Here is a 24,339-nt window from a genome sequence, read left to right on the forward strand (position 1 = left end):
TTCAGTCCTTGTTTAGTCCTGGTTCAGTCCTGGTTCAGTCCTGATTTAGTCCTGGTTCAGTCCATATACAGTGCAAAAGTTTGGCATCTTCGCACAGTTATTTTAGTGAGAGTAATTTAAAAGTCCTGTAATAGTCGTGTAATATCTTATTTTTTAAAAACAGTAATATTGTAATGTAACAAATTACTTTAAAATGACAGTAACAAGTCATAAATAACACATTACAGTTTTGAAGTAACTTGCCCAACAGTGTTTAACACACAAACCCTGCACATTTCACACCTTACCCCTGTCTTCCTCATAAAATAGTGCACGTAAACATTGGGCATTTCTCATAAGTAATGGGGAATGAATGCTCACGTGAGCTTGATTTGTTCAGTTTTTTTTTTAATTATTATTATTAGTTATTATTATTAGTGTTGTTATTATGAAATTAATATTAATGATGAGTTATGTATGGGCAGTTAACATTTTCAAGTGAATAACATACACATTTACAAAAAATATTTTTTTAATTACAAATTAATCTATATCTAAAATGTCTGTGTGTCTATATCTCAATTTCTTTTTATCTCATTTATTTAGTCGCTAAGATGTTGTCAGTGATCACACCCACAGCTCTCTGTCCACTGCCTCATCTGTCTGTATTTATCACGTTTTTGCTGAATCGTGTTTTCTAGTTGGAAGGGAAGTAGTGATAAAATTGGGCAGCTTCCTGATTGCACAGACATATATTATATATATATATATTTTTTTTTTTTACCCCCTGATTTGCGGTTTAGCCTAATGATCGGATTCTGTTCTAAGTTCACATTTCAAACATGTCCAAGAGAATTGACAAAAGACTGAAATATGAACTGACAAATTAATATGAGAATCACATTTAAGAACATGTTTGTACAGGGTTAAGGGTAAACTACAGGGTTAACAGTTTTCAGTTCTTATGCAGGAAAAATGGAAATTATGATACTTCAAAAATTTCAGCCTTTACAGTTTTGTGTTTGGATGTGATTCATCTTTCAGCACTCGATTAAACTGGATACTACAGGTTAGACAACTGAAAACTTGGTTACGACTTTTTATTTTATGTATTTATTTATTTATTTTTTTAAGATCTGGTTAAGGTTTTATTTTTGTTTAGTCTTACCTATTTTTATTTATTATTTATTTATTTATTTATTTATTTTTTGAGTAATTTTCCTTCCTGGTCTAACGTCCGCATAACTAGTTGTGATTTTTATTTTTTTTAAAGATTTGGTTAAGATTTAATTTTTTGTTTAATGTTAATCTTATTTTTTTCAAGTTATTTTTTGTATGTAGTTTATAATTTTCCATCCTTGTTAAACGTGCATAGAGCCTGTTGCGATTTTTTATTAATTTTTTTTCCTGATTTTTGATTTAGCCTAATTCTGTTCAAAGTTCACATTTCAAACGTGTACAAGAGAACTGACAAAAGACTGAAATATGAACTGACAAACTAATACAAGAATCACATTTCAGAACACGTTTGTGCAGATCTAAACTACAGGTTTAGCAGTTTTCAATTCTTATGCAGAATAAAACTGGGATTTTGGTTGTTTGTGGAGGAAATTATGGTACTTACAGTAAATTTCAGCCTCGCAATTTTGTATTTGGATGTGATTCATCTTTCAGCACTCATTTAAACTGAATACCACAGGTTAGACGACTAAAATTTTTTTATTTTATATTATTTATTAAGATTTGGTTAAGATTTAATGTTTTGTTTAGTTTTAATCCCATTTTTTCAAGTTATTTTTTATGTATAGTTTATAATTTTCCAACCTGGTTTACACTTTAAATACATAAACATACGTACTTTTTGAGACTTCAAGCGTAAATACGAGGTTTGCTCCACTTCCGTCCACCAAGCCGCACTGGTATTGTCCGGAGTCAGCGCTGGTCACACGGGAGATGCTCACGTACCATCGTTTAAAAGGTAAATTACAGTGAATGCAGAACTTCCTTCACATGCTCCTTTTGTTGTTGCCTCCACCAAAACGTCTTCTTTGCTGCAGTTGTTTTTGCAGAAGAGCTTGTGTCCAGAGAAACGAAAATTGCACTTTACTTTCAAGTCGCCTCCTTCAGTGATTTTATAAAGTGCCTGTGCTCTGGTGAAAGCAGCTGGATCATGCAGCAGCACTGCTCAGGAAATACAAAAATATGTTATTGGACCAGTGTCATCTCACAGCTCCCATTCACCACACCACTCGTCACATGTTGTTTCTGGCAGATTTTATGCTGGATGCAAAGTGTATAGGACACCATGCATCTGACTTACAAAACTGCAGGACTGTGCACTGTTGGGTTCTATTACGAAATAAATTAATCTTCGGACGACAGCAGCAATAAGTTTTAAGAAGGATGAAAAAAGGGTTAAGGGTTGTTCTGTCTGAGAAAAGTGTATAAAGTTTGTGCTGAGGGCTTTTACAGCCTTAAAACAAATAAAATAATTGTAAAAAATTAAGTTGACTACTTCGCAGATTTCACCTATCGCGGGTAATTTTTAGAACGTAACCCCCGTGATAAACGAGGGACCACTGTACAGTATATTTAAGTGCCACGTCGAGCCTTAATGAGGTACAGTTAGATGCCTATGGGTCAATTTCTTCTGTTAAAAATGTTCATATTTCATAATAATTCACCACATATCTATAATACCTCTGACCTCCATGGAACCAAATAATTTTTTTCAGAAATCATTAGTTATTATTAGAGGTGTAATGATATCCAAGTCTCACGATACGATATCATCACGGTATGAACCTCTCTGTACGATATTTATTGCGATATCGTAGGAAAGCTCACGATATGACAGGGAGACTCACGATTAGGGATGTAAAAATACCCAAATCTCTCGGTACGATATTTTCACGATATACATCTCACAGTATGATATTTATTGCGATATCTTGTGGAGGCTAACAAAACTTCTTCTTCTTCTTGTGGTCTACACTGAAATGGAGCAAAGGATCATGGTCTATGTAGTTCCCTCTGTCTGTTTTTTAGCTGTTGCTGCACCACAAGTCTTAATTTAAGCAAAGAGACTTGTAATTCGATATATTGTGATGGTCCACGATGTTATTGTGAGAACTTTTAACGATACGATATCACGATATTTCCGTTATTGTTTCATCTGTAGTTATTATTAGAGCCCGACCGATATGGATTTCTTGGATAATGTGAGTTGGAGCTGCCGATAGCCGATATATTCGCCGATATATTTAGTGATGAAAAAATTCACTGTAAATCTTGAATTGTTTAAAAAACTTAGGTTTGGCTCTAGTGGATTCTAAATTGGGTTTATTTAGGCAACATTTATTGTTGTTCTGACTCTAAAACAATCACCATCCATACTCTACATAGTCATATACAAACCTCCTCAGCACTGTCAAAGTTTTATTGATGATTTTACTGAGATGCTTTCGGTTGTATGCACAGACTTTGATGGTTTAGTCATTACAGGTGATTTTAATGTACATGTGGATAATGTGTGTGACAAAAATGCCAAAGAGCTTAGTGTTGTCCTTGAAACTTTTGGTCTGACTCAGCATGTCAGTGAGCCCACTCACAACAGAGGGCACACTCTGGACCTGCTCATTACAAAGGGTGTAAATATTTCAAATGTCAATGTGGTTGATGTTGCTCTGTCTGATCATTTCTGTGTCTTCTTTGACCTGTCTGTTATTCCCAAACCACCGACTGCTCCTACAGTTGTTCGAAGGAGACACATAAATGATAACACAGGTGCACTGTTCATGGAAATGATACATTTTGAAATTGCCTCATGTTCTAATGTTGATGATGTGTTGAACTCTGTGACTTTGAGTGTTTTGAATGTTCTGGATGCCATCGCTCCGATAAAGGTTAAAGTGGTTAAAGATAGGCAAAAAGCTCCGTGGAGGAATGATGACTCAGTCAGAGCACAGAAAAGGGAGTGCCGGAAGGCTGAGCGGAAATGGCGCAAGTCAAACCTCCAGGTTCATTATGAGATTTACAGAGGAACAATGCATATGTACAACTACACTTTGAGTAAAACAAGAGAGAAGTATTTTTCGGACATTATTGGTAATTGCAGTAACAACTCTCGTGTCCTGTTTGCAACAGTGAACAGATTAACAAACCCTCCAGCTCCACTGCCACAAGAACTAATTTCCACATCTAAATGTAATGAGTTTGCAGTTTTCTTTAATGACAAAGTTCAGGGCATCAAAAATGCCATCAATTCCACAACACAAATAACAAGCATGCAGCCACAGAGACACTTAGAGCTGAATCACTTTGCACCTGTAACTGACAAAACTGTTTTAGAGATCGTTACCAGTCTGAGTTCATCTACTTGCTGCCTGGACATGTTACCCACTAGATTTCTAAAGTCCGTCCGTCTCAACAGTTTACTTTCACCACTCACTCACATAGTTAACATGTCACTTCAATCTGGAACATTCCCAAATGCGTTGAAAACTGCGGTCATTAAGCCTCTCCTAAAGAAGAGCAGTCTTGATGCCACAGTAATGAACAATTTCCGACCCATCTCAAATCTGCCGTTTTTTGGCAAAGTCCTTGAAAAAGCTGTTTACCAACAGCTTACGAACTTTCTCCAAATGAACAACTCCTTTGATGTTTTCCAGTCAGGTTTTAGAGCTCACCACAGCACTGAGACTGCTCTTATCAAGGTGACAAATGACATCCGCCTGAACACTGATGCAGGCAAAGTCTCAGTCTTGATCCTGTTAGATCTGAGTGCTGCTTTTGACACTGTCGATCATGGGATCCTCTTACAGAGACTAGAGGACTGGGTGGGCATTTCTGGTACTGTACTAAACTGGTTCAAATCCTATCTAGAAGACAGGAAGTATTTTGTTGAAATTGGAAACTGTGTCTCAGATAACATGGCCCTGACCTGTGGGGTGCCTCAGGGGTCAATCCTGGGCCCCCTGTTGTTCAATCTCTACATGCTGCCATTAGGCCAGTTAATAAGCAGCAATAACGTGTCGTACCACAATTATGCAGATGACACTCAGATCTACGTCTCTCTGGCAGCAGGAGACTATGGACCAGTGGAGTCACTTGGTCACTGCATCCAACAGATCAGTGTGTGGATGCAAAACAACTTTCTCCAGCTAAACTCTGACAAGACTGAAGTCATAGTGTTTGGTCCACAGAAACAAAGGGACAGTGTCAGCAGTCACCTCCAGTCTCTCGCTCTAAAACCTTCAAATCAGGCAAGAAATCTAGGGGTAATAATGGACTCAGACTTGAACTTTAACAGTCACATAAAATCAATAACATCTGCCGCCTTTTACCATCTAAAAAACATAGCAAAAATCAAAGGTTTACTGTCTAAATCAGACTTGGAGAAACTTATCCATGCGTTTGTCTCCAGTAGGTTAGACTACTGTAATGGTCTGCTCACTGGTCTCTCCAAACGAGCTGTGAGACAGCTGCAGAACATCCAGAACGCTGCAGCTCGGGTCCTTACTCGAACTAGGAAGTACGAGCACATAAGTCCTGTGCTCAGGTCTCTGCACTGGCTTCCTGTGCCTCAGAGAGAATAGACTTTAAAGCAGCTCTGCTTGTGTACAAGTCTCTCCATGGCCGAGCACCAAAGTACATCTGTGACATGTTAGTGTCATATGAACCATCTCGCACTCTGAGGACCTCAGGGACCGGCCTCCTGCTGGTGCCCAGAGTCAGGACTAAACAAGGGGAGTCAGCGTTCAGGTTCATGCAGCTAAAACCTGGAACAGTCTTCCTGAACATGTGAGACAGACTCTTCTGTGACGCTGTTTAAATCCAGACTCAAAACATTTCTGTTTGACTGTGCATATAACTGAAAGGTTTTCATTCCGCACTCTTCTCTCCAATTTATGTCTCTCTTTTTTAATTTTAATCTTCATGATTATTTATGTTTTGATTTGTTTTTATTATGATTTTAATGTATTTCTTATTCTGTAAAGCACTTTGAATTACTTTGTGTACGAATTGTGCTATACAAATAAACTTGCCCTGCCCTGCCCTTGCCCTCTTTACATCATATTTACATACAGTAGATTGGCCTAATGGCATTTTTGCATCACATTCTAGCTACTAGTGATGGGTATTCCAGTTTTTTTTTTTGGAAAACCAGCTCTTTTGGCTCGGCTCACTAAAGCAGCTGGCTCTTTCAGCTCCCAAGCGACTCTTGAGATTGTTTTGTTGCAAGCAGGACTAAACCAGAACTGAACCAGTACTGAAAAAGGACTAAACCAGGACTAAAACAGATTTAAACCATGTGTGAAACAGGACTAAATCAGAACTTAACCAGGTCTGAGTGTCGGGACTCGGTTTCTATCTCTCTCCTTCACTCGAGCCCAAGATTAGTCCTGGTTTATTCATTTTATGCTGAACTGCAGCCAAATATGCACTTTTATTTTTTTTATCCTATGCACACGCAGATTTCTGAAAGTTTCGTTTTCAGCCGCTGCTGCTGTCAAACTACGGGTCTACATGCGGCATGAAGAGAAAAAGTGAGAAAAAGAGAAAACACGGCTCCCAATGAGAAATATGCTCCCATTGTTCGCTCTAAGAGCCGCTTCGATCGCGACCGACCCATCACTACTAGCTAGTAAATAAACTACCGCTATTAGCCTTTAGCCGTGCGCGCCGCGGTAATAAATTATATGCATAAATGTGGATCATTCACACGTCTATTCACAGCTCATTTACATATCAATGCAGGTTCAGTAACAAATTTACGGCCAATATAGTCACTTTACAATAGACCAATAGAAAACAGCCTGTTTATGTGCGGGAGCTACAGCAGCTAATCGCTAACAAAACCTAAACTAGCTTCAAAGTCGATGTATTTCTAACACTCACCACTCACACAGGCTCCTCCTCACATCACAAGTCAGCACTAATAAATGTCCTTTTAATCCAGACTCAAACCGATTGTCCGTAAAAAGAAAATAATCTCAGTGTTGCGCACCGCTGCGGGTGTAAACAAACACACGTGAGTGAAGTGACGTCACTCTGGGGGTGTGTTCAGGAACAGTACGGACACAGACACAGACAAATTAAACCGCAGATAAATACTGATGCGGAGCCACATATGATGACATTTATCTGTGTGTAAATTGGATTAAATGAACATAATGTAGAGAGTCTAAGCTTTATAACGAGGTATAACATGCCCACGTGAAATATCGGCCCATATCAGCGAGCATATCGGCCGATAGCCGATATGTCTCCAGGTGCCCATATTGGCCAATAATATCGGCCAGCCGATATATCGGTCGGGCTCTAGTTATTATGCATGCTTTTTTTTTTTTGCACTTAAAGTGTTGAAGTGTCATGTGGCGCCCTAAAACTGCTGATATTTAAACTTCAAATCTTATCAAATTTATTTTCTTTCTTTTTCTGGCATATTTTCTGAAGTGTTTTGTAGTCCCACATGAAAATTCTGCTTTCTTACACTTCATATTAATCAGAATTGATATTAATATCCCAACCATGGTTTAGAAAATAAAACAATTTTAAGGTAATATAAATGTTAAACATAGATTTATGCGTATCTGACTTTGAAAATATTTGAAAAAAATTCAATAGAAACTAATTTTTTTTATATTTTAAAATTTGCTTGTTGAAAATCCTTATACGTCACTGACCCCTAAACATAAACCATTATCCATTTATTAGTGCACAAAATTAAGCATTAAAACAATACATGTACAATGGTAATAATGGGCATTTAATTGATTATATATATTTTTTTTCAGCATAATACGTGTAATTCAGAAATCAGAAATCCCTTGGTGAGCTACTTGGAAGTGGGCAGAGAGCTACCGGTTGCTCCCGAGTTACAGGTTGGAGACTCCTGGTTTAAACTATACTTTGGAACATTCATAAAAAATGTTATGCCATACTGTAGAATATTACACAGGAATAACATTTCCATAGAAACTAGCAGGTGTAGACCCTCCTCCAGGCAAAGTAAGAGTCACGTTTGTGGAGATGCAAGCTCAGTCTGAATACTGACCAGCAAACTCAACAAACTTGCCAGCAAACTGAAAAACCATGCATGCATTTTTGGCTAAAAAGTTACAAACTGTAGCTTCAATTTGAAGTTCAAACTAAATTTCAATCACAGCCACACAAATCTCAGCCATATGAAGTACTACGCAACAAAACACACAGTCAATAAACTTACTGAATACAAATCGCCCAAATTGCCCAAAGTCAAACTCACCGAGACACAGGAGCACAGCCACAAACACTCCCATGGTTGTGTTCCCTTTTTTAGAGATGTCTTTTAACATATTCCCAAAACAGGAACTTTAATTGTTGCAATCCTAAAAAGTCCGAACTGCGTGTGGTTTTATACTAAGCAACAGGAAAATGTAGTAAACAAAGCCATTATTTGGAAATGACCTAAATACCTACTGTAATATTTTAACAATAATAAAAACAACATTAAATTCAGCACTATCAAAATATCACTTGAGAACAAAGTAAAATAATTAAAAATTTAAATTAAAAGAGGGACTGTTTTCAATTTACTGTATTTTCTGGACTATAAGTCACACTGGACTATAAGTCGCACTTTTTGGGGAAATGTATTTTATAAAAACAGAGACCAGGAACAGACATTTCATCTTGAAAGTTAAGTTATAGTAAAAACACTAGAACAGAGAACAACAGACTGAACAGGCATTTATATGTTAACATAACATATTAACAGTTATTCAGATAATTGCAGCATAAACAACAGAACACAAGTTTACCAAACTCTCCATCTCACTCCAAATCACTAAATCCACTGAATTCTTCATCCTCGGTGTCACTTCTGCACGACCTCCGGAGATAAACCGTGGAGCCATGATGTAAACGGAGCGCCGCTTCCTCTTCTGTGTAGCTGTCGTCAGACTCAACATCAGTTCCAGTTAGAATTATTCCGGCCTTTCTGAATCCCAACAGGATGGTTTCGGTGTCACTGAAGTTCAGGCTTTGTCGATTCATCCAGTGACTTTCAGGAAAGTTGCCTGTTGCACCCTCCCGGGTTACCATGAAGTTGTGTTCTCCATTCCCGCTTTCCACCAGTCCCTCACAAGTTTCTCTCTCACTCCAAACTTTCTTTTTGCTGCACGATTACCGTTTTCGGCTGAATATTTCACTATCTGCAGCAGGACAGCAGCTTTTTCTACAGTAGACATGCGCAGTAGAGTGCGAAGTGACAGTGGTACAGGAGTAATAGTAGTACTAGATACTGACACATAAGACTAGAGCGTATCGCAGCTGTCAGTGTGAACATTTTAATCTATAAGTCGCACCGGAGTATAAGTCGCAGGAAACACCCAAACCATGAAAAAAGTGCGACTTAAAAAAATACAGTACTTGAAACTAGTGGGGAGTGCAGCAGTAGCAGCACCTCCTCTATAGAGAAAAGTACTTTTTATGATTTCACTTCTCGGTTTAGGGACAGTCAGCTGGTAACTTGGCAAGTTTGCAGTTGGTGTGTATGAGTCTAACAAAAACCCCAACGGACATTTTGCAGTTTGTCCTCCACCATTGATTAAAACAGTTTACAGTGCATCCGATATCAGACAAACTTTATTGACCCACAAAGAAAATGATTTGTCCAGAGTAGCTCACACATCAAAATAGAATATAATAACAAAGAGAAAAAACATAAATGGTAACAATACATTCAAAACAAGTAGTAAAAATAACAAGAGACTGGTGTCAATGAGTGCGTATACATGTACATCAGTATCCCGGTTATGATCAGGTTTTTTGAGTATCCATGTTTCTTCATGGTGCATGTATATGCAGTATGCCGGTTTCAGTATCCCAGTTATTGGAAACTGGAATAATGTAGCTGGTATATTCTGAGAGTAACTGTGATACTGTGGCATGTAAACGCAGTATCCCGGTTACTGCAACATAAAGTTGACTGCGCATGCGTCCAAAAGACAAACACTTTCCAGTCTTTTCACCACAACAGTAGCAACATAAATAAAGTGACCGACATAAATAAAGTGACCACACGAGTGAAATGACTGCGCTAAACCTGCACACAAATCTGCACTTGTATGATCGCTGAAAAACTAAAACATGAACTATCTCCTTTAAGATATACACACAGAACAGACTCACCATCATCAGCACATCCTCTGTCACAAAAAAAAACAAACACGCATATTCCACTGAGTTGTGTCCGACAGAACCTGAATCGCATCAGCGGCACAAGGAGCGAGCTGTTTTTATCAGCTCTAAGTTTATGCAAATTAGCCATGCGGTTTTAAGTTTTGTTTCTGTAGAATGTAAACAAATGTGTCAAAGCTGAATTATATGATCAAACGGGCACTACAGTGGTTATGGTTTATATGTTGTAAAGTTGAGTTTATTTATGCAGAAGATTTTAATGAAGAATCTGTTGGGTTTGATGTGTGCAGTGGACTGTGCGATACCTCATAGCTCCTCACCACTGGTTAAACCTCCCAAGCTTCCTCTGCTAAAGGAGCTCATGGTTTGTATTTTTCCTGGTTTATTAAATTAAATGAAGTTAAATTTTGCGTTTGCGTATTTGTAAGATTATGGCAAGAATCTGGGATACTGCATTTGATCACGTACACAGAGATATGAGTGTCCCGGTTTCTCAGCGTGCATGTAAACGCAGTAACCCGAATACTGACATAACCGGGATATGGATAATAACCGGGACACTGATGTGCATGTATATGCACTTAATAAGGCATAATGATATAAATGTACATGTACAAGTAAAACAAAAATATATAGTAAACAAATAGTGAACATGACCAAGCTTGTAATGTGATAAAGTAAAAAAGCGGTTAGAACTTTACTACTTTACTTTATCACAGTAAGTTTTTACATTACAAGCTTGGTCATCTTCATTATCTGTGAGCCTTATCCTTGAGGAGCTCCTGTTGTGAACTTTTAACTAAAATACTCTGAAGCTCTCACTTCCTCTGTGTTTTTATAGAAATACAGTAATACAAATATATCTCAGCTACCTGTTTCTGAAGAATGTGGACGGTATTTTTGCTCCTGCTGTTTCCTTCTTTACTTTGCTTTGTAATCACTTTACCTGCTCCAACACCGGATAATGTGTCTATTTTTGATTTTCTGTCAAGGAAATCAAGACTTTTATACCATTTTTACATGTTTTAACAAATCATCTGATGAGCCAGCAACATGTCGAGGGGAAGAAAACAAGGCAGTTCTATCTGTGAGCACTACCTGAACTATCAACAAGAGCTACAAGCACAAGATATTTGCTTTAGAAACTGAACAAGGACTTCATCAGACGCTACCAGTGACTTCCAGTGGTGAGCAGCCCACAATTAATTCCAGAGAAGAGGGTAAAAAAACGAGAAAAAAATAACAAATTAATAAATAAATAAAGTGAGGGATAGTCAGTCTCGAGACCTAGCCAGGCTGGTGCCACCTAGTGCCTCCGCCCAGTTTCATTTCTCTCCAACAACTAGGTCAGGAATCGGAATACAATAGATGGTTCGCAAAAACCCCGGAAGTGCGAGTTCGGGCACCAGCCAATCAGCGAAGAGACATACATTCTGTGTTGTCAACAATTCCCGAGATCGAGGATTTAAAGGCGGAACAAAGAGAATGTTTGGTGAATTTTATCAAGGGGAAAGACATTACTGCCCTTCTTCCTACGGGATTTGGGAAAAGCTTAATATACCAGTTAGCCCTGTTAGCGACGTATTACATATGTCATGACCAAATAGCAGTGACTGGTTAAATAAAAAAGTACCCGCCTACCATTGAGCAAACGAATCCTAATGCTGCGAGGTCAGACTGTTTCTACGAAGTGAAACCGTCTGATGAATCAGGCTACTCGAGACCGCTTTTTTGCAGTCTTGGTCTTGTCTCGGAATTGAGTGCATTTGGTCTCAGTCTTGTCTCGATCTTGAAGGCGCTTGGTCTCGCGTTTGTCTCGGACTCGAGGTCTGACACACAACGAGTGCGATCAGATTTCATTACGGCCGGTAAATGCGCAGAGGCTGATAAATATCACTGCAAAACCTGTAAGAAATGTAACTGTAAATGTTCTGAACTTGAAAAAACTCACTTGAAGTTGTTTTCTGTAAAGTGCCAGTGGAAGGGGTTCTCAAACTGTGGGTGAGGGTCCAAAAAGGGGGCACAGAGGGTTTAAGTGCAGTGCAGTTTGCTTGGCCTATTTTAAGTTTAAATTAACATTAATCAGATCAAATGGAGATAGATTTATAAAAACATTCATATATATGTGCCAAAATATCTGTAAAATACAAATAAATGTAGGAAATGACAAAGATGGTCTTGGTCTTGGACTTTAAAGTCTTGGTCTTGTCTCAGTCTCGGACTTTAAAGTCTTGGTCTTGTCTCAGTCTCAGCCTTTAAAAGTCTTGGTCTTGTCTCGGTCTTGACCCTCAGAGGTCTTGGTCTTGTCCTGGTCTTGGGACCCTGTGGTCTCGGACTAGTCTTTGGTGTCGATGAATGCGGTCTTGACTACAACACGAAGAGGTCGTAAGGAGGAACAGTGCAAAGATGAAATAATGATTGACAGGACATCTGTTACATAAGGCCGAGTAGTTGTACAGTTGTAGGGAGTATTATCTGTTACATAAGGGTGAGTTGGTGCACAGTCGTAGGGAGTATTATCTGTTTCATAAGGGTGAGTTGTTGTACAGTTGTAGGGAGTATTATCTGTTACATAAGGGCGAGTTGGTGCACAGTCGTAGGGAGTATTATCTGTTTCATAAGAATGAGTTGTTGTACAGTTGTAGGGATTATTATCTGTTACATAAGGGCGAGTTGGTGCACAGTCGTAGGGAGTATTATCTGTTACATAAGGGCATGTAGCTGTACAGTTGTAGGGAGTATTATCTGTTACATAAAGCCGAGTAGTTGTACAATTATAGGGAGTATTATCTGTCACAAAGTGTGAGTTGTTGTACAGTTGTAGGGAGTATTATCTGGTCAATTGGAGCTGTCAATAGATTCAATTGATCTTCCCTTGACAATCACAGGTCTAAACATACACCCAACAGTTTCCCTTTTGTGACGTGCTCCACTAGTGCTCCCTCTAGTGTCAGTCTGAAGGCAGTACAACCACATGGAGCCTGGCACTGGCACTGAAAACAATTTCACCTGTTTAAAAATGTACGTTAAGTGTAAAAAGTATTTTGCAGAGAAATTTTGTGATTTTGATAAAGAATTTTGCAGATTTCAAGCAATTCAACTGATTGTTAAAATTTTTCTTGAGAATTTGTGCATTTGATTTGCTCAAGGTTCAGACGTTAACTCAAATTAAAACGTGGCTTTTATTTTCTTTTAATGTATTTATTGGTTTTATTTTTTATTGCTATTCTTTGGTTTTGCTGTCATTTTATTTTGCTGGTTTTATTGTTTTAGGACTAGTATGATTAAATCTGAGCATTTATTTTATTGTTGTTATTAGTATGTATTTCTGCAGCACTTTGGAAACTGTTTGTGAATATAAAAATAAAGTGGATTGGACCTTTAACTTCTTTTCTTTGGTATATAATTCCATCTATATTACATGATGAAGAATTTATTTCCCCGTGCAGAGTTTTCTCAGAGAGGTGGGCGCTGTGAGAAGATGGAGCTGTAGATTTGGCCGTGGTCTCTTGTGTCGGTGCTGAGACTCTGGTAAGTGGAGTCTGCAGGCTCTGAAGGGGGAGCTGGGCAGTTCTCGTACACTGCAGGCTAAAAGCAGGGACATAGTGAAACATTTTTATTTGAAATTATGCTGATAGGGTAATAAATATCAGAATTTTACCTCTACGTTGGTTTCTCCCAAAGTATCTGCTTTTTGAGAATCTGTGGACATATAATTCATTTATTTAATGTAAAAATGTAGAAAGTAACATAGAAAACGATATACAGAAGGGGTCCGTGTACCATTCGTTCTTTTGAATTTCAATTAAGAACGAAAAACAATAAAATCGGAAATAGTTTGTTATTTCATTATTCTGTTTTAGTGTCAAACAAAAAAAAAAAAAAAAATATTTCGACCTCTATTTTCAAAGCTATTTTCAAATAACACCAATCAAAAAACTGTTTCAGTACCTTCTTAACTGAAAATTACCCTTACTGAAAAATGTAAAAAGTGGGCAAGGTACAAACCTGAGGCACTCTGACTGGATTTATCAAAAGTCCTTTTTTATATGAAGGGACGCCAAAGCGTTTCGACCAGCAAGATGGTCTTCGTCAGGGCGTAATGGTAGAAGTGCCATTCAGTACAATTAATTATCAATCACATGACAACATCACATGACCGTAGAAAAAAGAGACAACAAACAAAACAAAAAAGGTTGGCCGACCATGAGGAATAAATTAGTGATGAGCAAACCCACCGAACAGCAACAAGAAAGCAGGACATGTTGGAGGTGGAGGTAGGTGTGTTTGTCACATATGCAATAATTAATATACAATTAGATATCACAGATCAAAAACATCATCTACATTAAAGAATTGCCAAGAAAGTTAAGTTTTAGAGGAACATTGACTAGTCCAAATCATCATTAAGGCCCGAATGTCATGTGGCCTGTAAGGTTATTCAATGTAAAATCAGCCTCTTAATCAGCCTCTTCGTAACTGAGATAGTCCCTCCAAACATCAGAGGGGGTGACAGACTCCATCAATTATCTATAAAAGAAATCTTCCTTATTGTAACCTTAAAGGCCACACGACATCCGGGCCTTAATTATGATTTGGATCCACAGTGTAGGCTGTGCAAAGAGGCTCCTGAGACAGTCCAGCACAGAACTGCAGGGTGTAAGATGCTGCAGTGGCGGACATAGGCTATGTTCAGTCTGCAGCCTGAAGTGACACAAATCTAATTTTTTGGCCCCTATGTGACCTGTATCTGATCTTTTAATGACAGTCTGAACGACACAGATCCGATTTTTTCAAATGCGACCCAGGCCACTTGGATATGTGGTCCTGAAACCGATACATATCTGATCTTTTGACATGCAACTTCAGTCTGAACGGCCAAAGAGCATTAATCTGACCTACCCGTTATCAACAAGCCACAAACGTCACTATTCTGCGCTCAAGTAGGCGAAAATTGTTAATGAATTCCGTGTCACTGAAGCATCGCCACTTAACACTCTTGGCTACGTCTCCACATCCACACGTTCCTTTCAACGGACGTTGCTGCCACTGCCCCACAAAACGCCACGGCCAAAAACCTCATCCCTCTCCTTCTCAATCTCCTCCTTAAAACAAGTAAGTTGTACATGTTGTGGCTCTGGTATGAGAGGAACTTTAAAATCTCCAGGTGCTCAATGCTCGTGACCATGTTTGAACACAGAGCACGCTCGCTGTGGTTGACGTCATCATGTCCTCCTTTGCACATGCAGGACACTTTTGGGCCATTTAATGTTCACACTGGTGATCACATACAAGTCACATTTAATTGGAAATGTGAACAACCTTGCAAAAACATTGGATTTCACAAAAAAATCTGAATTGAGCATTAAGCCCTGTAGTCTGTACAGAAACATCTGTGCAGAGTACGGGCTGGAGACCCCAAGATGAAGGTGGGAAACACCTCCAAAGGTTGTGGAGAAAGACCGAGCCAAAATCTCGTGGGAATTCCAGATACAGACTGAGAGGATGGTGATGGTGAACCAATCAGACATGGTGGTGGTGGTGGTGGACATCACAATACCAAGCGATGGTAATATCAGGAAAACAGAACACAAGAAACTAGAGAAATACCAGTATTTCAAGGAGGAGCTGGAGAAGGCCTGGAAGGTGAAGGCATCAGTGGTGCCCGTGGTGATCGGACACTCGGGGCCGTAACCCGCAAACTGGAAGAGTGGCTACAACAGATACCAGGAAAAACAACAGACAACTCAGTCCAGAAAAGTGCAGTACTGGGAACGGCAAAGATACTGCGTGGAACTCTCAGGCTCCTAGGCCTCTGATAGAGGAGCCGAGCTGAATGAGGGTGAGAGACCATATAAACCTTGCCCTGCCCTAGAATGACCAAATGGGGAAGTGCACCACTAACAATACTTCTGTGTGAAATCGACCTTATGTGCTCACCAAGGTTTGATTTCCTCTTTTTGTAGAAGATCATGTACCACAGCCCTCCAGACATCAGCAGCAGCACTGGGATCAGGAGCAGAAGCAGCAGCAACCGCGACACAGTCTCTGGTGCATCTGAAAAATACAGTTTTGTTAAAGGCGATCTACCTGATATTTACTGACTTCTTAAAAAATGAAAAACAGAAATAGTTCATTTGAAACTGTTTGCAGTGGCCCAAAGTTGTTCCTCAATTACCTTATGGTTCTGAACATCCTAATTATTCACAGCGATGAGGTTATAAGTTTATTTCTCCATTTGCAGATGCTGGTTTACTGTGAAACATCAACGGGTTATAATTTGATGCAGACAGTACAAAGCTGGTTAATTTTGGCCTCTAGAGCTGCTTATACCAGGGCAGAATAGTTGTTTTTCTTAAATACATTCATGTGTCTCCAAGTAGACACACATTCGGCCTCATTAGATATGGACAAACTTTAAAAATCCTAAACGGGCCTGGTTCACAACATCTCACCCACCTCAGAGTTTCCACACAGCTATAAATTAGAGTTTGAGGTCAGAGTGTCTTTTGAACCAGCCTAAAGTGTTTTTGACAATTGCAGTCACAATAAGATTTAACTGTGCAATTCCCTTTCTGGAGCTGTGGTCTTGAAGGCAATTTGAACGCTGTAACCTGAGGTCCAAACATAGGTCAAAAGTGTAAGTGCATGTTAGGATGCGAGTTGTTGAAAGATTTAGTCCTGTTTTAGTCCTGCTTCAATCCTGGTTTAGTGCTCTTGGTTCAGTTCTGGGTTACTCCTGTTTTAGACCTAATTTAGACTTGGTTTAGTCCTGGTTCAGTCCTGGTTCAGTCCTAGTCCCTCATGTCTCAGGTCACTATATGACAGTACTGCAGATATCATGAGCCTATGCAGGTTGTTGTCACCACTGCCAATTGCTCCGGTTTGAGATTTAAGTTGTAGGTAGGAATGTCCCGATCACGTTTTTTTGCCCCCGAGTCCTTTGATTTTGAGTATCTGCCGATACCGAGTCCCGGTCCGATCCTTCTATAAATCATTATGAAATGAACTAAGACCAAAGAATAAGATCCAGGATGTGTGGGGGGATCAGATTGTATTGATTTCAATGTGTAGTATTTGGGCTGAACTTAGTGTGAAAAATCAAATGTCCAAAACTTTAATTTTATTAACTTTTCTAACCATGCACCATCATTGTTGAAAATCTTTACTTTTACCACAGTCTGGTCTTGGAATGTGTAACTTAGCATACTTAAACATTTAGGATCATCTATGATATCCAAATAATACAAAATCTTACCAAATAAAAACGAGATGACATTTATTTTTTATAACTCTCTTTGTACACCCCAACAGGTCATTCTGTGTACCTCTGGGGGCAAACTGTGATATTTATAATGTCTAACTGATTGACAGTACTACTCAGGAACTTTCATTCTTACAGTATAATGCAGTTTAATACTATATTCACCTGCAGTAAGAGTAGAGAGTTTAAGACTGTAGTTGGAGCGCGCACTGCAACATCGGTCATACCGCTCAATAGACACTCTATGCCGCTGGACGTACCCTCTTCGCCAAAAGTGCCAGCTCCGCTGCGCGACATGCAAACAAACAGCACATACAACAACGCCATCGGGCCGCGCAGGTGTGAACACGAGCCACAGAACCCTAGGCAACAGCACTCGAGCATGACACGGCCCAAAAGTCCCTGCGTAAGTGTGACCCCTAGTACAGCAGGCTTTGGGACAGACAGTCACGCTAACTGAACATCCCTGAGCAAATCCCGTGCCTCAGTTAAAAAACTAAAACTGTTGTGTGCTGTGTGTTTTATACGTATATTATTTTTCCGATACCTGATCGGAACGTTACGTCCGAGTCTGGATTGAGTCCGCAGTCACGTATTCGGCTCGGATTTCTGATCAAGTGATCGGATCGGGACAACCCTAGTTGTAGCTAGTTTATATTTCTTATTTTTTTTTATATCTCACATCGGGAGAAGTGGGCGGACGACGTACCCCCACGTACACTGCAAACTCTTTTCAGTTAACTGGTTCTGTTTTTCATGTATTAAAACAGTAGAAAACAAGTACAGTGCCTTTAAGGAATGGTAATATTTTAGATAATGAGAATGAAAACGAATAAAGAATGTCACTGCTTGATTTAGTGGTGTCAGTAATTGTGAATAATCATAAAATATTTTTTCTCAGTGACTTCCCTACTGACAATAAATGTTCTGAATGTAACTACTTACCATCCACAAAGATCTCAAACATCGTAGAAGATGTGTTTCCGGATGGTGCTTGCATTCCACAGATGTATTGCCCAGTATCGGCTTTGGTAAGACCCTTGATGCCCACAGTCACAGAACTCTGCCCATACTTGAGGCTGTATTTGCCATTCTCAGCGCTGTCCTGGTAGGTGTGCAGGACAAACTCTGGGCTTACGTTTCGCTTGAGATACAGAAGGGGTTGGAAGAAAGACTGGCATTTCCTGTAGTCCTGTACACAGCCGGAGAATGGCTTCTTGATTTCCAAAGGCTTAAGAACAACTTCAACCTTGATATTTTTTCCTTCTACGCCGACAACTTTTGTAATGTTTATTCTGTCACTGGAAACTCCTGTGGTAAAGGCAGAAACATCAGAAATCACATGATGTGTTAAAGGGGATTTCACAGTACTAAAACAACACAACCTCTCAGCTACTTCTACCATCTAAGTTTGTGAAAAGTAAGGATATGAAGAACATTGTAGTCAAATGGACTTTGGTTGCTACACCTAAAGAACTGTCCACTTCCCAAAGTAGCACCAGGAATTTAACTAAACATTCACAGATGTGCCCTAGTAACATGAAGTTTCCAACGAAGCAAGTGGAGGATGAGAGTTGTGATAAGTCTTCTGTTTGTATATAAAATGTAGAAATATAACATATAGAAAAAGATAAACAGAATGGGTCCATGTACCATTTGTTCTTTTAACAAAAAACATTAAAAAGGGGAAAACAGTTTATTATTTCATTATTCCGTTTTAGTGTCAAACAAACAAAACAAAACATAAAAACATATTATGACCTCTATTTTCCATATTTAATTTGAAGTTTATTTCAAATCACACTAATCAAAGAACAGTCATCGTGCCTTTTTCAATTTTTCAATTTTGATATTTCATTCTCTTCTAGCAGCAAAACTTCAGGGAGACTAAAATATTTTTGAAATAGGCACTGAAACTGTTTTTGATTGGTCTTACCACACACAGCACCCACTGTGGAGAGTTTTAAGTCTTGTCTTAAGACCCACTTTTATTCTCTGGCTGGTGAGTTGTGTGGTCCTCTGTGTTTTTTATTTATTTTTATTTATTTATTTTTATGTGTTTTTATTGATTAAATTTATTTATTGGTTTATTTATTTCTATTCTACGATTTTGTTCTTATTTTATTTTACTGGTTTTATTATTTTAAGACTAGTATTATTTTAGTAGTTTATTTTATCATCTTATCATTGTTGTTATTATGTATTTGTGCAGCACTTTGGAAACAGTTTGTTTGTGAAATGTGATATAGAAATAAAGTGGATTGGATTATTTGAAATAAACTTTAAATTAAATATTGTAAAAAAAAATCAGATTTTTATATTTTTTTTTACACTAAAGCGGAATAATGAAATGATATTTTATTGTCTTTATTGTCTTTGTTCTTAATTGAAACTCAAAAGAACGAATAGTACATGGACCAGAAGGCGAGTCTGAACTTGAGTGTAAATAGGCTCACTGTGTCTCAAACTAAAAGTCACTTTCACTAAAACTGTAAAACATAAAACTACAAAGTGAGCGTTCTCCCACTCTGAGATTTTTCAGCCTCAAGAGGATAGGAGACTCGTGGCGGAGTATGTCGTTGAAGATAAGATACCTCTTTCAACAGTGGAATCCCCAGCTTTTCGAAAACTTTTCAGCAAGATCCCTGTTACAACCAGCAGCAATGATGACAAGATAAGCAAGGCTACAGGAGAATTTGCCTGATTTTGGCTGATATTTGCTTCTCCACGGAGTTCAGCGAGGCATGACCCGACTTTGTGTTTTCTTGAGCGATTTTGTATCTGCTGCACTCCTCGTGTGTGTGTGACTCTGAGGGCCTGTTTACACGAGAAAGGTTGTGGGTAAAAACGACAAAATATTTTATCAGAAGCGCCCAGTTTGTTTATACGGTGATGGCATATTTGGGGCTTAAAAAACGCAAAAATCAGAAACCACCCTCCAGAGCGGAAAAGTTGAATACGCTCCACCGTAACGTTTCCGTCTACACTGCCCAAGACGTAAAACTCTGCTCACGTCACGTACACGTTTACGTCACATACACACAGTACACAGAAACCTGGCATGCAAATCCAATCGAACACAGGACTGCCAGGTGTTTCTGACTCCAAACACCCAGTGGAGTTTGAAATGTGGATGTTGTTAGACCAATCACACTGCTCCTTGATCACATTTTGCTCAAATTTAAAAAAAAATATATATAGCACTTTTCCACTCATCCACTCAAACCACTCATTCATACGCAGTGTACTCAGATTAAGTGTTTTGCCCAAGGACACAACGATTGCATTCATCTGTAGGAGCTGTAATCACACCGCAATCTGTCTTCTTTATTTTTATTTTATCAATAAATATCTATAATAATATATCTTTCAATTCAAATGCAAACTAAAACTAAACTTAAATCATTAGAAAGCCATCCAAATAAACAAGATCAATTTATGAAGAACTGAAATTATCAATCTGAATCATTTAACTATCCCTGTGTCTCGTAATATTTATACACATTGTTGATCTGTTTTATTGTATGTGTGTTGAAGCGGAGCTCATCAGACAGTGTATGGAAAGGCAAAGGGATCATTTGTGCAGGTGAAGTAGAAGAGAGGAGTCATGTGTCAAAGCACTAAAGCAGTGTTTAAAGCTGCACTGTGTAACTTGTCCAGTGGAAGGTCTGTCGCCTGCTTGTCTCCATGGAGGTGTGCTTAGAATGTTCCACAGTATGCCCATAAAGTTAAGAATCAGGATAAATTACTGGTTAAATTTGTGGAGAGGCGACCCAAATCAAAGTAAGAATTTATGTTTTTTAATATATTTTTGAGCAATAACTAACACCTGTAGTTGAATAAATGTAAGACAGATTAGTTTAATACCACACTGTGGACAATTTAAACCAAAGCATTAACATCTCCATGGAGACATCAGCTCTTTTGATGCTTTGTCACTAACCTCTTTCCAGCGCTGGAACAAAGAAAGCTCTGTCGACATACTCTCCAGGAAACACCCTGCCTATATATAACAAGAAACACAGTAAAAACATAAATGCAGAATATATATTTTAAGAAAAGCTACAAATTATTTCACCTTTACAACAAAAAGACCTATGGAAGTACTACTAAAGTAAAGGAAAAAATAAAAAATAAAAAATCCAATACTTACCAGTAACAGTAATCATGTACTCTTTGTAGATGTGAAGCCCTGCAGGCGTGGTGACACCGCACCTGTAGAGCCCCGCGTCCTCAGGTCTGATCCTTGAGATGGTCATTGACAGAACACCTCGCAGGGGCCCCGTCACGTACTCAATGCTGTGATCTCCTCTGGAGGCGGAGTCACTGTAGGTTCTTATAATGACAGAACCCTTGGACCAGGAGAGGTCTTTGAGAGGTTCAAGGTACCTCCGACATGTCAAGTCCTGCACAATACACCCAGGAGGGGGTGCCAGCAGGGTTATGTTATCATCCACACAGGTCAGGGTGGTGGTCTCCCCCTCTTTTGTCTTGATTTCAATAGGTTTGGTTAAGTCAGAACTCTGTGTCTGATCTGTGAAATAGAAAAGTAAATATTGGGACTTTGTTTTAACTACTGAAAGAAGACACTGTGCTTTTGTCTGCTATATACTTATATTCTATGACACCCATGGATCATTATTTTATAATTTGGACATTTTAAATCACAATATTGATCTTAAATGACTTAATAAAAGAGACAACTCAGCTGACTTAGAAAACAACGGTGCCAAACGGGAGGTGATGTCACCGTAAATGTCTTCACAACAAAGAGGTGGAGTTGTGGGCACCTCTGATGGACATCTGCATATCCCGCTTGTGAGCACCAGATTTTTTTTTTCTTTTGCAGCAAGACAACTATGCAATGCTCCTATGTGTATCACAGATTTAAAACATAAAATTGGAGAATGAAGTAGGTCCAGAGCAGTGGGCGTTAAAACGGGTTGATTGAAGCAATGATGTCTTGAATAAAGATTACTTAAACATGCTTGCCTGGGATCCAGAATACTCATTTTTTTCCGTACTTTAGAAAGATGTGAATCTGGTCACCAGTGAATCTCAACCTTTTCAGAATCGTGATTGACAGGTGGATTAGCCAATCAGAGGCATGCATACGTATGTATCAGAAAAAAATAATAATAATAAAGAAAAAGAATATCACAGGCAATTAAAATCTTCGCTGATTTCTGCAGGATTTTTCTGGTGGCAGCTGGATCCACTTTGAGGTCAGTTATGACATGTACACCAAATTTAAACATGCACATATTTATCTGTATTTAAACATAAAGCTATGGTGTATATTTGTCATCAAGGAAAAAACAAAAAAACATGAAATACATAAATATAAAAAGGCCTGCAATTTGACTCATTTATTATGTTAACCACATTAAACTTGTTGACCTAATAATAACTGTAAAAGTAGCTGCTTGGACATAACATCTGATTTATAAAACATCAAATAATGCACAAAATCTGGTATTTTCAAATGATAGACACAAACGTGAGACAAACTAAAATCACAGGAGCGGTGCAAGAAACACAAATCCTCATATCATTTCATATTGTCACATAAAGCTTTTGTCTCTTAAAGAATTACTCACAGTGGGAAGGAGGAACTACTTTTACTCAAGTTACCAAACTGGTACTCTATAAAATATTATAGGAGTAAATGCAGCTTTTGGTGTCATAACTACTTGAGTAAATACCACTGATTAAAGGGCCTGTATTATTCTGTTTTCTATCTTATAATGTAGTTTCCTCAACACAAACAGACCTGGAGTTGTGTTTTGTTTCATTCGCAGGTTTAACACAGAAACCCTGCAGATTTAGAAATAGAAAACACTGTTCCACCTGATTTTAAACTCCATACGCCTTCACTATAATTATTTGAATGATTTCAGCCTTGGAATTGCCCATCTCTACTGAACAGAATGTAAAAGGTAGTCGTTAATTACCAAACTACCATCATCACAAGAGCATTTTTAGCATTTAGAAATGTAGACAGACTAATAATAAAGGGTTTCTCAAACATGTGAATAAAATGAAACACAACTTCAGGTCTGTTTTTGACAAGGTAACAACATTATAACATGGCTTAAACTTCACAAGAGTCAATTTTGTGTAATATAGGATCTTTAAGTAAACTGGTAGACTCAAATACTTACATAGGATGGCTGCACAGATAATAAGAGGGACAGTCTTCATGTTGAGCTCCAAACAGTGTATGTAAAAGGCTGAGACTGTACTGTATCCCTAGTACCAGTCTACTGTATTAAGAAAGACATGACGACAGAGTGCACACTGGCAAATGGAGAAGTGCTGTTTGATTACACACTGTAAAATCTAACACTAGGATTAACTTACATTCAGCTAGTTTTCTTTACTCACAGCTACGAATTTGTGGATCTTAATGATTGTGGTAAAGTAACAGTTACTTTCAGAGCGAAAAAAGCACATTACTTGTCAAATAGACTGAGGTCACCTTGAATGAGATGAGTAACTTCAACAATGACATATTATTGCCAAGAGGGGGCGCCATCTAGTGCCTTTCTTCAGGGACGACGAGCATACCAAGAAAATAGATGGAGAGGAAGAGGAAACATACAAACCAAAAACACGTGGAAATTGAAGATCTGACTGTGCTGGAGGTGTGCAATTTTTATAAAAAGCTCATTTTGCCAAAAAACTTATAGGCTGGGAGCCGTGTCCACCCCTCAGGATGTTTTTTGCTACCTTTTTTTTCACTGTTATTTCCTGTTATCTTATATCTTGGGCCATCACAAGTTGATAGAAACCAACCCCGGGCCCAAAAAACACCTTACTTAGGAAAAGCTACTGGTGAAATTATGTAACTGTAAATATTAAAGTGCTGCAACTGCATACATGGTCAAATAAGCCTAAAATTGTGCATG

General features: G+C 38.5%; 1 protein-coding gene across 1 annotated transcript; it reads right to left on the minus strand.

Annotated features, from left to right (window-relative positions):
* Positions 1-9,591: 9,591 nt before the first annotated feature.
* LOC110167649 (uncharacterized) lies at positions 9,592-23,741 on the minus strand. Its single transcript, XM_055165766.1, has 7 exons — positions 23,593-23,741; positions 21,582-21,962; positions 21,372-21,431; positions 18,374-18,739; positions 16,105-16,221; positions 13,826-13,866; positions 9,592-13,752 (listed from the first exon to the last, which is right to left on the minus strand). The coding sequence occupies exons 1-7, from the start codon at positions 23,630-23,632 to the stop codon at positions 13,621-13,623; spliced, it is 1,137 nt and encodes a 378-aa protein (XP_055021741.1). The 5' UTR covers positions 23,633-23,741; the 3' UTR covers positions 9,592-13,620.
* Between the last annotated feature and the right edge of the window lie 598 nt (positions 23,742-24,339).

This window comes from Boleophthalmus pectinirostris, unplaced genomic scaffold (assembly GCF_026225935.1).
Source record: "Boleophthalmus pectinirostris isolate CB_2022bp ecotype Guang Dong unplaced genomic scaffold, ASM2622593v1 HiC_scaffold_8, whole genome shotgun sequence".
NCBI lineage: Eukaryota > Metazoa > Chordata > Actinopteri > Gobiiformes > Gobiidae > Boleophthalmus > Boleophthalmus pectinirostris.